Source organism: Anser cygnoides, chromosome 2, assembly GCF_040182565.1.
Source record: "Anser cygnoides isolate HZ-2024a breed goose chromosome 2, Taihu_goose_T2T_genome, whole genome shotgun sequence".
Lineage (NCBI taxonomy): Eukaryota > Metazoa > Chordata > Aves > Anseriformes > Anatidae > Anser > Anser cygnoides.
The window spans coordinates 84,457,840-84,472,088 of NC_089874.1; the positions used below are offsets into that span (position 1 = coordinate 84,457,840).

General features: G+C 41.6%; 1 protein-coding gene across 9 annotated transcripts; it reads left to right on the top strand.

Annotated features, from left to right (window-relative positions):
* The first annotated feature begins 445 nt into the window (after positions 1-445).
* Positions 446-11,098, top strand: NQO2 (N-ribosyldihydronicotinamide:quinone dehydrogenase 2). 9 transcript variants are annotated; one of them, XM_013193578.3, is made up of 8 exons: positions 451-744; positions 1,208-1,267; positions 1,450-1,579; positions 2,874-3,038; positions 4,545-4,675; positions 7,046-7,159; positions 9,508-9,609; positions 10,774-11,098. In XM_013193578.3, exons 4-8 carry the CDS (start codon positions 2,999-3,001, stop codon positions 10,945-10,947), a joined length of 561 nt encoding a protein of 186 aa, XP_013049032.1. In that variant the 5' UTR covers positions 451-744; positions 1,208-1,267; positions 1,450-1,579; positions 2,874-2,998; the 3' UTR covers positions 10,948-11,098. The 9 variants fall into 9 exon arrangements, with proteins under 9 accessions (XP_013049030.1, XP_047906152.1, XP_013049032.1 ...); XM_013193579.3 differs by having other exon boundaries at positions 1,215-1,267; positions 1,410-1,579; XM_013193577.3 differs by having other exon boundaries at positions 1,215-1,267.
* The last annotated feature ends 3,151 nt before the right edge of the window (positions 11,099-14,249 follow it).

Below are 14,249 nucleotides of genomic sequence, written 5' to 3' on the forward strand. Positions count from 1 at the left end.
GGGGCGAGGGGGGGTGAAGGACAATAAATATTTTTGGCTTGGCCATTGATATGAGATATAAAATATATATACATATATAAAGATATATAAAATAAAAAACTTACAGTCTTTGGGCTACAGCCATTTCAGCTTCTTTCTTAGCTTTTGCCCAGTCTTCACAAAAGTGAATTCTACTTGCTAACAGCATACAAACAGCCCTGAGCTGTTGAAACACTGTTTTATCAGATCATCTCATTACTTCTGTTACCAGAGGGGACAAAAAGACAAAAATAAATCATCCTACCTGAGAGAAAGTAAATTGAACCTGTGTTTCTTGAGTCCCTGTCTGGTTCTTTACCACGCTGCTTCCCACATAAGCAGGAGAGCGTCACCAAGCAGAATTTGGGCTCTAGTTTTATATTCAGCATACTGACTGTTGCTGAGCAACTGCTGTAGCCCCAGTTTCCGCCAGGGTCACTTCCCATTTCTGGACACCGCTGTCCCCAGTGCCAGCAGCACTGTGCGCTTCTCCCGGAGAAGCCGGGGAGACGGCTGAGGGCTTTGTGTCTCCCCTAACGCAGCACCACGGAGCACAGCTGGTGGAAAACACCAGCAGGGCAAGGTTTGCACGGAGGTTTTTCTGCACACCCGCTGCGAGAGGACGCGGGTGGTAGCCCTGCCACTTACTGCTCGGTGCCAGGGGCCCGATCAGCTGCTGTCCGCCCCGGCTTCTCCAGTCCGAACCGAGCCCCAGCACCGCTGCGGGTAAAGGCCCAGGGGGAAGCAGGGGGGGCCGCGGCACTCCCCCGGATGGGTGGCACGGGAGACAGGGGGGCCAGTGGGCCTGACATTGGTTTTTAGAGGAAAAGAGGAAAAAACAAGCGCGCTCTCTGCCTTTCCTCTGGGGAAGCTTTGGGGAGTGACGCAGCACGTCCACGTTAACCGAGCGGGGAGCTGCGCTTTGCTAAGTGCAGCAACAACTGCTCCACCGGGCACTCGGTGGCCTCTGCCAAGAGCTGAACATGAGGTGACGTGCTCGCTCAGCGGCGGTCAGCCAGCTCAGCAACATTTGCCAAAGGAGCACGCGTACGGCCTGCCCGCCCTCCCGCAGGCCTACAGCCCCTTCGGCACCACACAGCACGGCGCTCCCAGCCGGGTGGTACCGCGCCGGCGGCTGTCCGTGCACCTGCTCGCGGTGCTTCTCACACGGACAAATCTGTCATTTGAGTTTACAGGCCGTGCCGGATTCTCAGGACAGAAGCGACTGAGTGCTGCTGGAAAATGGCAGGTAAGAAAAAATACTAATAAGGATGCTATTCGCTTAGGTCCTGGGCACGCTGCTATATGGAATGCCTGTAGTGTTTACTTGTGATACTAAAGTTGTTTTGTTTCTTTTTTTTTTTTTTTCCAAATCACCACAATTTCTTCAGTAAAGCATGCATTTGAAATCTCTAATCTCTCCACTGTTAGAGTGCCCTCAACTCCACTGCAAGGGGAACAAACTAGCAGCTTGCAGAATTAATCCTATGGCATCTCTGAGCTCGTCATCTCCAGCCACTGAACCACTTATTTGCTGAGAGCTAGCAAGAACAGCAAAAAGGTAACTGCTCTTACAAGGAGTGAGCGAGCAGTGGTTTAAGTAGTTTATACACTTGTTAAATTTGTGGTAGCATCTAACCACAAATTGTAGTAGACTTCTAGCAAAGCTAGTATTTCATGCAGGATGCCAAGCACACTGTAGAAATTACTACCTCTTAAAATTTATGTTAAAAAAATAGGCTTTGTTTTTTCAAGCCTTCAGCACTGGTTCTTGTATCTCTGACACCCCAAACCTACCTGCTGCCCTGGTGGTGATCTGGGGCATACAGCTTGTGTCCACTGAATTCAGGAGATACCTGTTACAGATTGGCAGATAGGAACCAAGAGCTGCATATTTTGCGGATCCAGACATTTTCAATAATCCCTGGAAATCCTCTTAAGTACATATGTACAAACATATTACCCCATAAGAATATTTTACCTTTCCCTTGTTCAGTGATGAATGTTTTTTTTAGACAATTATTAAAATTGAACAGGCTACATACCATAAGAATTTGAACAAGTAAGCTCTAATACCCCTTATTGATCAATTTAAGAAGCTGCATCCTAAAGTATCCATCTTGCCACTCAGTTTAGATTAAATCTGCTTTATTTTGAGATACAAGACAGCTCATTGCCACATCTAAGAAAAAAATCACGTCACTTGCTATTGAAGTCACTGTGAAGATGCTGAAGTGGGATAGTGGCATCTTAAACATCTACCCTGAGGCTGGCACTTGCACAGCACTACAGCATGGCAACAGAAGACGTAGGGAACCTGCAATGCAGTAGGAGAATGCCCTGAACTCTCAGAAATTGTTTCCGCAACAGTCTGAGGGAACGTAAATTGGCACTGCTTTGATCCCATCCTGTCCCTCACTCTTGCTCTGTAGCTTGTCTGACTTAGCTCAGGGAGCTAAACCAGCAGAAAGCTGTTTGTTGTTCTGTTTTTGTGTAGGGTGAGAGTTTTTGAAGGAATCAGCTGTACACAAATGCTGACTCAAGAGGACGGACCATGCCAGAGGAGAAGTGTGAAAGCCCTGAGTTGCACTGATATAGGGCAGTGTGGCCTGCTATGGAAAGGCACCTACAGCCCACTAAGCCCTGCCTAGGAAAACCCAGCATAGCACAATATTGGGTGGGGAGGCATTTACTGATTAGTTCCTCTGCTGAGCAGGAGTCAAATGCTGCCACTATCAGCTCCGTGCTGCTCGAAAATCACAGTACAGAAAAATGAAAAGCCTGGCCCTGGCTCCACAAACTCTTCTGTATCTGCCTTCCTCAAAGGTATTTTCTGCTTTTCTTTCTGCCTCCAGGGAGAAAAGTCCTGATAGTCTACGCACATCAAGAGCCCAAGTCTTTGAATGGATCTTTGAAGACGGTTGCTGTGGAAGAATTAAGCAAACAGGGCTGCACTGTCACAGTGTCTGATTTATACGCGATGCAGTTTGAGCCAAGAGCAACAAGAAACGACATTGTTGGTGAGTCTAGCCAAAATACTTTTTTTGAGACAGACTTTAATCTTGTCTATCCTGCTGCATTAACAATCTAGAACCCATGCTGTTAGGTGCATTCTGAAAAATAGTTGCTATTATTTTGTGCAAATATACCCCAAATAACAAGACCTAGTTTTTTATTTTCTGTAAGCACTGACCAAGAAATGTCAGTGTAGGAACATAACTATCACCTGTTTTTAAACAAATCTGATGAAAAACGGCTCCTCAATTACGGAGAGGAAACGTGTGTAGTGCAGACCTGTAAAATAATGTTTTGCTTTTAGACCAAAATGAATGAGGAATGGTATTGTTTTCCTGGTACTTGCAATCAACTGAGGAGACATTCAAAGAAACATGTTCTCTTAATGAACAATATTACAAATGCCTTTAGCAAATTAGCTCCAGGCACTCAAGTACACAGGCTTTTGAGTCGTTTTGGCACCTTCCAGCTACCTTGATAGTGCACGATTACTAAAAATGACTAGATGTTGCATCTGAGACTTAAGAACAGATACGATCTTGTTAGGCTTATGTGGTATCTTCATGATTAAGAAAGTTCCACCATGCTTTTAATAGCATTTAGCCCCAGTACTTCTTCTGGTCAGGAAAAACAAATCTATAACATAATCTGAGATAGCTGACACTCTAGAACAAGAATCAAAAAGAAATAGCATAGGTCTAATGCAAGCACTGACCAAAAAAAAAAAAAAAAAAGAAAAAGGAACTTATTAACATTGAAATGTAAGCATTTCTAAAAGTCCACTCCTGAATACGAACCTTGATTCACAGTAAGATTACTGAGAGGCAAAAATGCATTAGCACTTGCCAGAATCAACCTCTGATGTTCGTTTCACATACCATTCTATGATGTACCTAGTTTAGTTCAAGAGGTTACTACTTCCACCTTCCACTGCTTGTCACCTGTCCTTCTGCTAGAGGCTGACCATCTGCTAGTTGAATCAGCAGGAATGAATGTGCATGTCTGGTTCAGACACCCTTGACTCAGCTCACCCAACTGTAGCAGAGTCAGCAGAGCCAGCCTTTACTGGTTCCCCAGCCCCTGCTGTGTTTCTAGAGAGGCTGAAAAGCAGCTACAATAGTGCTTGTGACTGTTGAGGGGTTTCAGTAATCCCTAATGCAGAGGCAGAGCAATTAGCAGAATTCTCTTAAATCTTCGTAAATCACCTACCTGCATCACCAGAGTCTAGAGCCAAGCTTAGGTCCCCTTTTTGCACTTCCTATTCTGTCTCCTACAGAAAGGTAAAAGTTCTAGTACTCTGAGATAATCTATTCCTCTCCAGTTTACAGTCAAGTCATCATCTGTCAGCTGTGATGATACGGAATAGCATTAAAAAAAAAAAAAAAAAAAAAGGAACAAAACCAGAAAGCAGTAGCTCTATTTAGAACTGTAGATCGCAACCTGTACTTAATTCTTACTTGGCTACAGGGCTAGGAATGGAGAAAGCAATGACCATGACCTTCTATCCACAGATTGCTTGCACAACTCAGATGAGTTCAATTACGGAGTGGAGACCTGGGAAGCTTACAAGAGAGGAGGTTTGTCCGATGATTTGATTGAAGAGCAGAAGAAGGTGCAGGAAGCAGACTTGCTGATTTTTCAGGTCATCATTTTAAATTGTATTAAAAGACTTCATTTGTAACGTACAGGGTTAAACCACAAGCAGCAGTAAGTGAAAAGATTACAGATTTCATTAGGAACATTGAATCTAGCCGGAGTAAAAACAGGCGGTAGCTCAGCCGTCAACATAGAATAGTTTTTACCCAACATAGCAATTTCAATGTGTCAGGCTTTTCTGATATGATGTGTGTTTTAGGAAAAAAATATCAAAAATACTAGATCATGTGTGAGCATTATTTGTTTTGGCACAATATGAATTTTTCACACAAATAATGGCTCCACAGTGACATTTTTGTTGACTAGGAAGACATCCGAAATCAGATCTTTAAAATACCCAAGTAAAATTCATACCTGCACTTCACTGAAAAATTAACATTCAAAAACTACACGATCAGACTACTTTTGTGAAGACTGCTCCTCATGCCACCTGCACTCTAAAACAATTGCATGGAGCAACTCAGACCGGAAAGGATCGAGTGCGAAATAATACTATAATTCTACATATAAGAACCATGCCATATTATCAGGCAGCCTGATGGTATCCTCTTATCTGGGAGCACAAGAAAAGCAAGCATACATCTATACACAGAAATGTGTGTAGGACCTTGAGGTGACCCTGCCAAGTTTTAGACTTGGGATATGGTAACAGACACCAGACCATCAGCTGTAGGGACAAAGACTTTATCTCTAAGTAATGGTAGAGTAACAAGCACAGATCAGTAGTACAATTACCTGAGTAGCTATATGACAGCAAATCCAGTAACTCACCAGTACTGGGCCAAATTCAGTATCTGGATGCACAAAGAGGTATATGACAATGGCTATCAGGCAGGCCAGCAGGAAGCAGGGCATGGCTTCTTTTCTGGGCGAGCAGTTGGGAGCAGCCAGCAGGCCTGGGGAATTCTGACTTTCCCAACCGTGCTGCCCTCGTCCATTGCTGAGTTGCAGAAGCACTGTCTGGACTTGATAAATGATCATTACACCTCACCACTGCTCTACTCTGTGCCGGTTATGTCTTTGGTGTGCACGGGGCACAGGGATATCACAGAAAGCAATACTAGCCCCACAATGTAGAAACAATGTTCCCTGTGTGAGACAGATGCTTGGGTGCAGAGTAGCTCCTAAATGAAATAGTGGGATCAGTAGCGTAGAGGGTGAAATGTGTCACTGCTTGTGCAAACACAGTCAATAGCAAGGATAAAGTACACACAATGTACTGTCCTCTAGAGTGCTGATGGCTGGGAGGCCCTGTGTAATAAAAACAAAAAATAATCTGACCATATTCACAGTCAGACCGTTGGCCTTAGGCACAGCCTATATAGATTCCACTGTCCCATTCTAGATGAAATCTAGGATGCGATTATATCTCAAGCAAGCATTTCAACATACACCGTCATAATTTTCACAATATTGCTTCTGAGATTACTAAAACATCCCTGGAAGGAAGTGGTAGCTTTCTACTTTCTGTCCTTAAAATACTATGAGGAGTTGAGTGTGTTCTGGTGCAGAAAAAAAAAATAAATAAAAATAAAAATTGGAAAGAAAAGAAAAGAAAGAAAAAAACCTCTTAAAGATACCGCAAAGTAATTTAAAATTTACTATAGCCTAAGCTCACCACTTCCAAAGATCATGGTGATTGGCCATTTCCACATTGTTTACATCTTGAATTAAGCCATATGCACATAAGCTTCTAACAGAATTTCTTCTTTTATACTGCAAAGTGTACAAAGGTTTCAGAAGAGCAATACACCCTAGAACAGAAGTCCATTGAGCATTCAAGACAATGCAAACAAGACATGATAATTTTAGGCTGTAGACCCATGGGCTAACTGGAGGATCGAGGAACAGGGCCCTACTGTTAGAGAGGAGGCTATCTTCTCAGTAGGGGTCGTCATGTCAGATACTATGGCACTTGTCAGAGGACCGTCAGATCAGAACAGATCGCCAGATGTCAGTCCTGGTAACAGGGCTCTCTGTGGCCATTTTGGCAGCACTAACCATTAGCTTATACGTTCCTTTTGCATTTCAACAATCGGAGACACAATTCCGTACAGGCTTAAGTCTGAACTAAGTGACACCTTCCTGCTTTATTGTTTTCCAGCTTTCACCTGTGTGGAAGCCCTCACGTTCACCATGGTGTTGATGCACTGTAGCTGTTTAGCTAGGTACCTGAGACTACCACAAACAGAAAGCACTTCAGATATCTTTGCCGAGCATAGTTACGGCCTCTCCTTCCTGTAAGAAGGCGTGTACAAGATCTGAACAGATTAAGAGAATAGGGCACTGCTTATAGACCAGGCCTTAGGATGCCCTAGATTCTCCGTGTTAACGAGGTAATTTCCTTTTTGTTTAGTTTCCTTTGTACTGGTTCAGCATGCCAGCAATCATGAAGGGCTGGATGGACAGAGTCTTGGTCCAAGGATTTGCTCACGAATTCCCAAACTGTTATGATTCCGGTTTGCTGAAGGTATGTTTCTGAAAGTGTTTTATTAAGACCAAGATTTTTGCAGTGCGCTTCAGTAGTGGTCTTTCTTTTCCATTATGTTTGTATAAAGCTTTCACTTTCAGCTCTGCTGAAAGCAGACCATAGCTTTTTCTGTGAAGGAATTACTTATTTTCTTGAAACCTCTGGCTTATTCCGGCCTTCAGTATTAGACTTGCATTAATTCAGGACTTGGAAGTTGAACTTCTTATCAATCCAAATGTATCCCGAGCAGCACACAACAATTGCTCTAATGGTAGCACAAGGAGGTACAAAAACTTCTTTCTAGTCTATTACAAGGACCGATTCCCTCACCTTTCTCCAAAACACTTTCCAGATATGAGTTCTCTGCAAAATGTTGCAAAAGGGAGACATTAATAAAATGAATCACTTTATAGTTGAGGGGGAAGAAGGCAAGTGTCATGCATCCTGAAGCAGTTGTGCTTGATTATTACGTAAGGCTAAATACACTAGTTCAGACTAGCACGGCTGTAGCAGGTCAACATGTTTCCAACCAGACAGCTAGCACCTAGCCCTCTATACACTACGGTATTCCAGAGTAGATGGATGATTAACATCATCCATCAACATCATGCATCAACAGAAACTTCATCTTCAAAATAAAAATACTTCAATAAAGCATGTGGGGGAAGTTTGACTTAAGTATTGGTGACAGACTCTTATTTTCAATCAGTTCTTGCTTATTCTACACAAACTAAGAAAAGCCATGGGTTTAGGTCAACCTTAGCACTCTTCTTACAGTTCTGTAATGATAATTCTATAGGTAAAATATTCTGATACGTGTAAATAGGAGAGTACAGTAACAAAATGTGAGGTAGAAACTTTGTATCCATGGCAAGTCTAGGAAAAAGAAAAGCGTTTTTAATATAAAATGCTACATGGTTGGGTTTTGAGATAAAGGTTCAAGCTGTTGTGTTTGTGGTTAGGATATGGAGAACACATAGAGATAAGGAACATGGTTTGGGTATCATAAAGTAACTGGAAAATGATCCTAATTTGATGAAGTGACCATTTTGGCAGCTCTCTATAATAAAGCTTTGATAATGTGTTGAGAGTGCCCCCGACTTGTTAAAACTGGCTGAAAGGTAGTACTATAATGAGGATGAAGTGGTTCCCAAAGATTTAAGCAACCTCTTAGAGATTTTTATTTGGCCTGCAAAATGGGCTTCATAATTTGGTAGGTGTATCATGGTATACTGGAAGAGCACGCATTTTGAAAACAGTATAAATCAATTCATTTTCTAAAACTGTAATCTGACATTCTTCTCACCGCCATAGAATTGCATGAATCTGTAACAAGCAGCATACTAGAATAGATGACAAAGATTCGTGTTCTGGGATTAGATGCCAAAGGTTGTAATTAAACTATAAAACTTAATCAGAAACCTGCAATACTCAGTGTAGGAAATTCTGGGCCTCTGTCCCAGCTGTCTCCTTCCAGCCTTTTCTTCTCTGTGGCTTATAAATTAGGCAAGATCAGTATCTCTGGAAGACAATTCACAACTTTTTGATTCTCCATGACACTGGGAATACCTCTAGAGAACTTCTACCTGCTGTCTGACGGATCTTACTTGGTAACAACCACTACATCCAGAAATAACCAATATTAGCTTCATATTTGTATTCTCTCTAATCTATGTAATTTCTGATCTTGCAACCATTTCACTTGGTTTAAATTTCAGAAATAGCTGCCTCATTTAGATTAATAAGAGCAATCCCCAACCACATAGCTGCTTACTGATTAGAAGCAAGGCAGTTGTGATACTGCACTGTCATGCCACCCAAAATATTTTTTTTTAATTTTAATTATGGGAGCTAAGACAGAGAAAAATGCTAAGCACCAGCCCATGGCCAACACCGGAGTTATAGAATCAGAAGAAACACGTGGTTTTAGAACACCTGAATGTTCTGAAAGTGAGGAGCAAGCCCAGATCTGAACAGGGATTGTAGCACACAATTTCTGCATTCGGGAAAGTGAGGAATAAAGATATCCACGGTCATGAAGTGCTTTCCAGCCAGAGTCTTCCAAACATTTCATAGGAGAGAACAAGGGTCAGCCCTGCTTCATACACGGGTGTCAGTACACATAATTCCTTTTCTTTCTAATCAGCCTCTGCCCAAAGCCCTGGCATGCAGTCTGTTGTTTAGGTGCATGCCTTCAGTCTGTGACTCGGAGTCGCTGCTAAACTCAAGGGCTGGGGAAGGGGACACCTCCTGCAGAAACTGATGCTGTCCAGCTTCCCATGAATCTCTCTTGAACTATTCAAATAGTCTTCTTAAGCATTTTTTGTTGTTGTTGTTTTTAATTCTAGAATAAATTAGCCCTGTTTTCTTTCACCACTGGAGGAAGCAAAGAGATGTATGCAAAAGGAGGTATCAATGGTGATATTCGCTATCTCCTGTGGCCCATGCAGGTAGCGCATATGAATATTTGGTTGTTACTTGTTTGCATTAATTTTTATTATTTATTTTAGCAATTGTATTGATGTTTATTTGATATAAAATATATTCATAGTTAGCTCTATAATTAAAAATAATTAGTCAGTTACAAGCATCTGTAAGTTATCGCTGGGCCCTAAAACCCTGAAACTTCTTTAAGAGTCCACAGACTTTTAAATTTGTTATGTGCCTCTTCCTCCAAATTGGAATCTAGAGAAAGCTTATAATGTCTATCTTTTTAATTTCTCTAGTGTAATAGGATTTCCTTTAGCCCTGGCACACAGGGTTTCTTTTCCTCGTAGCTACCTGTTTCATGTAGGATGCGGGACAGGAGGGCACTCGCACATTACCCTGGCATTAATGATCAGCATACAACAGTTAGCATGTCTTTTCTTATTGCTACCCTTTTGCTAGAGGTGGTAGTAGTGCTTTCAGGAATTTAAGTGGTAAGGCAAATTGTGACAAGTAGTGTTTGATATAATACAATGGATGTGCTTTAATTTTACTGGAAATTCCCTGGTCCCCTAGCCATTTTGATTACTAGCTGTGTGCCCTTGCAAGGCTACCTAGCTGCACAGCTTGCAAGTCAACGTCACAAAGAACGCTATATGCAGCCGCAAATTCAGAAACACAGGGAGGGAAAAAGGCAAGTTGAGCTGATTTCAAAGGCAAAAATACTCATTTAGAATTGTGTGGCTATGCTAGAGGCAAAAGGTTAAAAAATACTTAAAAGTAGATGAGAGATGTACTGCAACCCTGAACAATCCATGGAGATTCAAGCAACGTAATGAACTTCAAGCTGTCTCTGATCTTTGCAAATTTAATAGAATATGGCAGCTGAAGAGAACAGTTCTATGGGTTTAATAGCACTTAAAGATAAATTTCACAGAGCAGAATAAATTAAGTTAACCTTATCCTTCAGTGTGTTGTATGTCATTCTGCATAATGCCTAGCTTTCAACACAAACTGCCAAGGCAAACAATGAACTTGTGCAATTTATTTCCCTTCTCCTGAAAAACGCACAGAATTAGAAAACCTGCCGTATCAGGTCAGAGGAAGTTTCAGAACTGAATACTGCACATGCTCAAATTGAAAGTGAAAAGCTAACTGAGGCATTTCTCTGTTTGCTTTGGATCTAGCATGGCATTATGCACTTTTGTGGTGTCAAAGTCCTTGAGCCTCACATCTGCTTTGCTCCAGAATATGTCTCTGAGGAGAAAAGGAAGGAGATGCTGCTTGCTTGGGCCCAGCGTCTGAAGACTCTTTGGAAGGAAGAACCCATAAACTGCTCTCCTGAGTGGTATTTCAAGTAATGTTCAGACACACGACTACAGAAAAGAATGTTTCCATTCTTTTTGGTGCTTTATCTCAACATCTGAATGCTGACCTCGTAATTCATATGCATTGTAGGTATCTTGAGTACTACGGCTAGCAGCTTAGCTGAAAATAAAGAATTTATCTTTATTACCTGAGGGATTCTCTTCAATGATGAGTGCACAACTCTTTGTGAAGAACTATCCTTGCTCATAAAAACAGTGACATCCTGCCTGCAAGCGGTTGGTAACACAAGCGGTACTTAATTGCAGATTATACCATTGTTGCTAATGAAACAGTAAAGCACATAGCCAAGTTTAACACTCTTTGTACCAACACCAACCTCTTTTTTTTTTTTTTTTTTTTTTTAATAATTGGCCAGGGAATGTACTGCCTACGCTCAACCTCATTATGGACAAACCTGTTCTTTTAAATGAGAGATCTACACTTGTGCCTTTGAGGCATGAAGTCAGATTGTGAATAATGCAAAAGGATGTATAGTTGCACAGTGACTTAGGCAACTGGAAAGCCTTCTTGGCAGCTTAGGCTTTTCCACGTACTTACAAATACATTAAAGCCAAGACATGCCAGAAAAGGAAAGGAGTAAATAAAAATATTCCACAGTAGTACAAACATGTATTGCCTTTCTTTACAGCACAGCTTCCACTTGTAAAGTAAGCAGTTTCCTAAAATCAAAGGGAACTGATTATTTTTATTACTCTAAGTAGAGACAAAAGGGAATTATATCTATTCCCTGCCCTTGCACACCAGTCAGCATTGCTATTCAGGTCTGGCAAGCTTGGTGCATCCCCTACACCATCAGTGTAAGACGAACCTGTCAGTCAGAGAGCCAGAAAGCCTTCCCAAAAAAATGCAGAAGCACTGTCTATGTATGGGCCAAGACATACTCATAAAGAGGAAAAAAAAAAATATTGCTTCTTGATATCTGGGAATCTTACCTTGAACTTCAGTGAAATAATTTTGGTGCTTGAGAGCAGTAAACTTGTGCATACGGCAGAGTGAGTTTCTTGCTTAGCTACGTAATTCCTTGCTTTGATAAACTTACCTAACAGCTGACTTTGCACTTTGATATTAAAGGAATGTAGCCTGAATAAGAAACCGTCTGAGTCACTGTGAAATGACACTCGGCCCTCTGCATACAGAGCATGCATATTGCAGTCTTGTTATGCCCCACCCTTAGGTTTCTTTAAGGACTGTGAGCAATAAATATGCCAAGCCCAAGCTGGGAAGGGACAGAGTTATCTAACACTCCAGACAGGGAATTGCTACAGCAGGGAAAGAGACATGTTCCTGTTTGTCACTGTATGAGGTGAAGGGCTGCCGGACCGGGAAGCAGCGCTGCTCCATGCTGTTGCAAGTGTCTGCTTCAATGTGTATGACTCACAGCCCATACATTACCCAAGCAAGAATTTTGCCTTGGTTCAATAACTCTTGTATATGAAAGTGAAGCGGAATAAAATAGAAAATATTATCTGCACAAGTTGTAGGGAAAGCACATCCTTGCCTAAAGGACATAACGAAAACAACTTCAAGTTAGCTAAAGAGGGACTGAATGACAAATAAAACCCCGTCCAAAAGAAAATTCAGTCAAATGCATAGAAAACTAAGTCTGATCACATATAACTACTTGCTTTGGAGGGGAGCAGTTCCTTGGAAGACGAACAGAATGATCCATATTCCTCAGAGTATCTTCAGGTTTGTGGAACCGAATTTTATGGTTTTCTGCATTTTATAATCCCGAGATTTTCCTTGCCAGAAGACAGATGAGTATTTGGTATCAAAAACAATCTCAGCGTACCTGGAAATTCTTCCACACACTATCGCTAACCAGAAACATCTGATCCAGCCCTTTGGCTGACAACTGAGCTAGTGAAATCACATATATCCACAATATCTGAAAAGACTCTTAAAAAAGGAATTTTTTTTTGTTACTGTTTGGTTGTAAAGAATTTACAACACATATAAAAAAAATCCCATTTACAATTTACTGCCAAGCACAGAATCCCACCACAAAGACCTCCCAGTTCAAAACATCTGCTCAGTGAAGACACTAATTCCATAGAAAAGAACGCTTGGGGGAAAACTATGACTCACAGTGCCACACCGTCCATTTCCCTCTTGCTTTTCACAATGCCAGAGTGACCTGACTAGTTAACATGGCAGTAAAATCTTATTTTCTAAAAATGTGGAGAGACTAAAACGTTATTCATTGTCAGTGGAATACTTAGTGTTATTTCCTAAAGACAACTAGTGAAACTCTATCAGCATGTCCCAGCATATCCTGTATGTATTATTTCCTGCAGAGGAGTTCTCATCAGAGACTTGGGAGAAGGTGGAACTGAGATCTTACACATCACTCCAGGAGGTGTCTCCACCAAAGCAATCAAGACCATCAAATAATATCTTTTATTTTAACAGTAAAGCCTAATTTCAAATTCTGAAAACCTGCAGCTTCCTAACTCCTTCCTTAATTACATCCATGAAGGAAATAAAGCTTATGAGAAAATAGACACCAGCTTGAAACTTCTGAGGGACATGGTTTGGTGATGGGACTCCGTAGGTCACATTAGCAGTTTGACTTGATGATCCTGAAGGCCTTTTCCAACCCAGATGATTCTAGATGCAAAGAGCAAAGTTGTATAGGCGAGGAATCACCCTTGTCTTAACTGCATTCAGTTACCAGAATATTTGAGAAAGAAGGAAATGGATATGAAAGCAGAAGTTGCAACATCAAACAAGATGTTACTGTACTGGATCAACTGCAGTGCTTAGTGGGCTTAACAGTTGGATAAAGAATCTCAGATTAACGTATATGATGAAGATATACTTCTGGATACCACTTGGCACATGCGTGCCAGCCCCCTCACACACGTGGTAATATTAAAGTGCCTACATTGTACTGGCTATATATAATGTAGGCATACAAGGCTGGCCAAGCTAGGTCTGAACAAGGATTCTCCAAACCTGAGTGTTTTCTCCACAGTGGTTAATAAGCCAGGAAGAGCGAGCACTTCCCCGATTGCTGTCCCAGCCTCCAACTATATTTAGTTTAGGGGATTTCCTGAGCTATGTATGTTTTCTCCGCATTTACCAGCCCCAGCAGATCTCTTCTCTGTATTTTGTTCAGTCTTCTCCTGGATTTATGCCAATTTTAAGCAGTTAATGCTCTTCAGCAAAGTTCAGCAGGTCAGCTTTTTCCTTGTGTGGAGCTTTGGAGTTGGGGGGAGACTGAGGAGGGTGAAGTACCTGGTTGCCAGTAGCTACATTTGATTTTCCAGGT

Excerpts from the sequence above, each read along its gene's own strand:
- NQO2 (XM_048050195.2), top strand. Across the intron at positions 4,676-7,045 it reads CAGACTTGCTGATTTTTCAG|TTTCCTTTGTACTGGTTCAG; the intron begins GTCATCATTTTA and ends CTTTTTGTTTAG. Across the intron at positions 7,160-9,507 it reads ATGATTCCGGTTTGCTGAAG|AATAAATTAGCCCTGTTTTC; the intron begins GTATGTTTCTGA and ends TTTTAATTCTAG.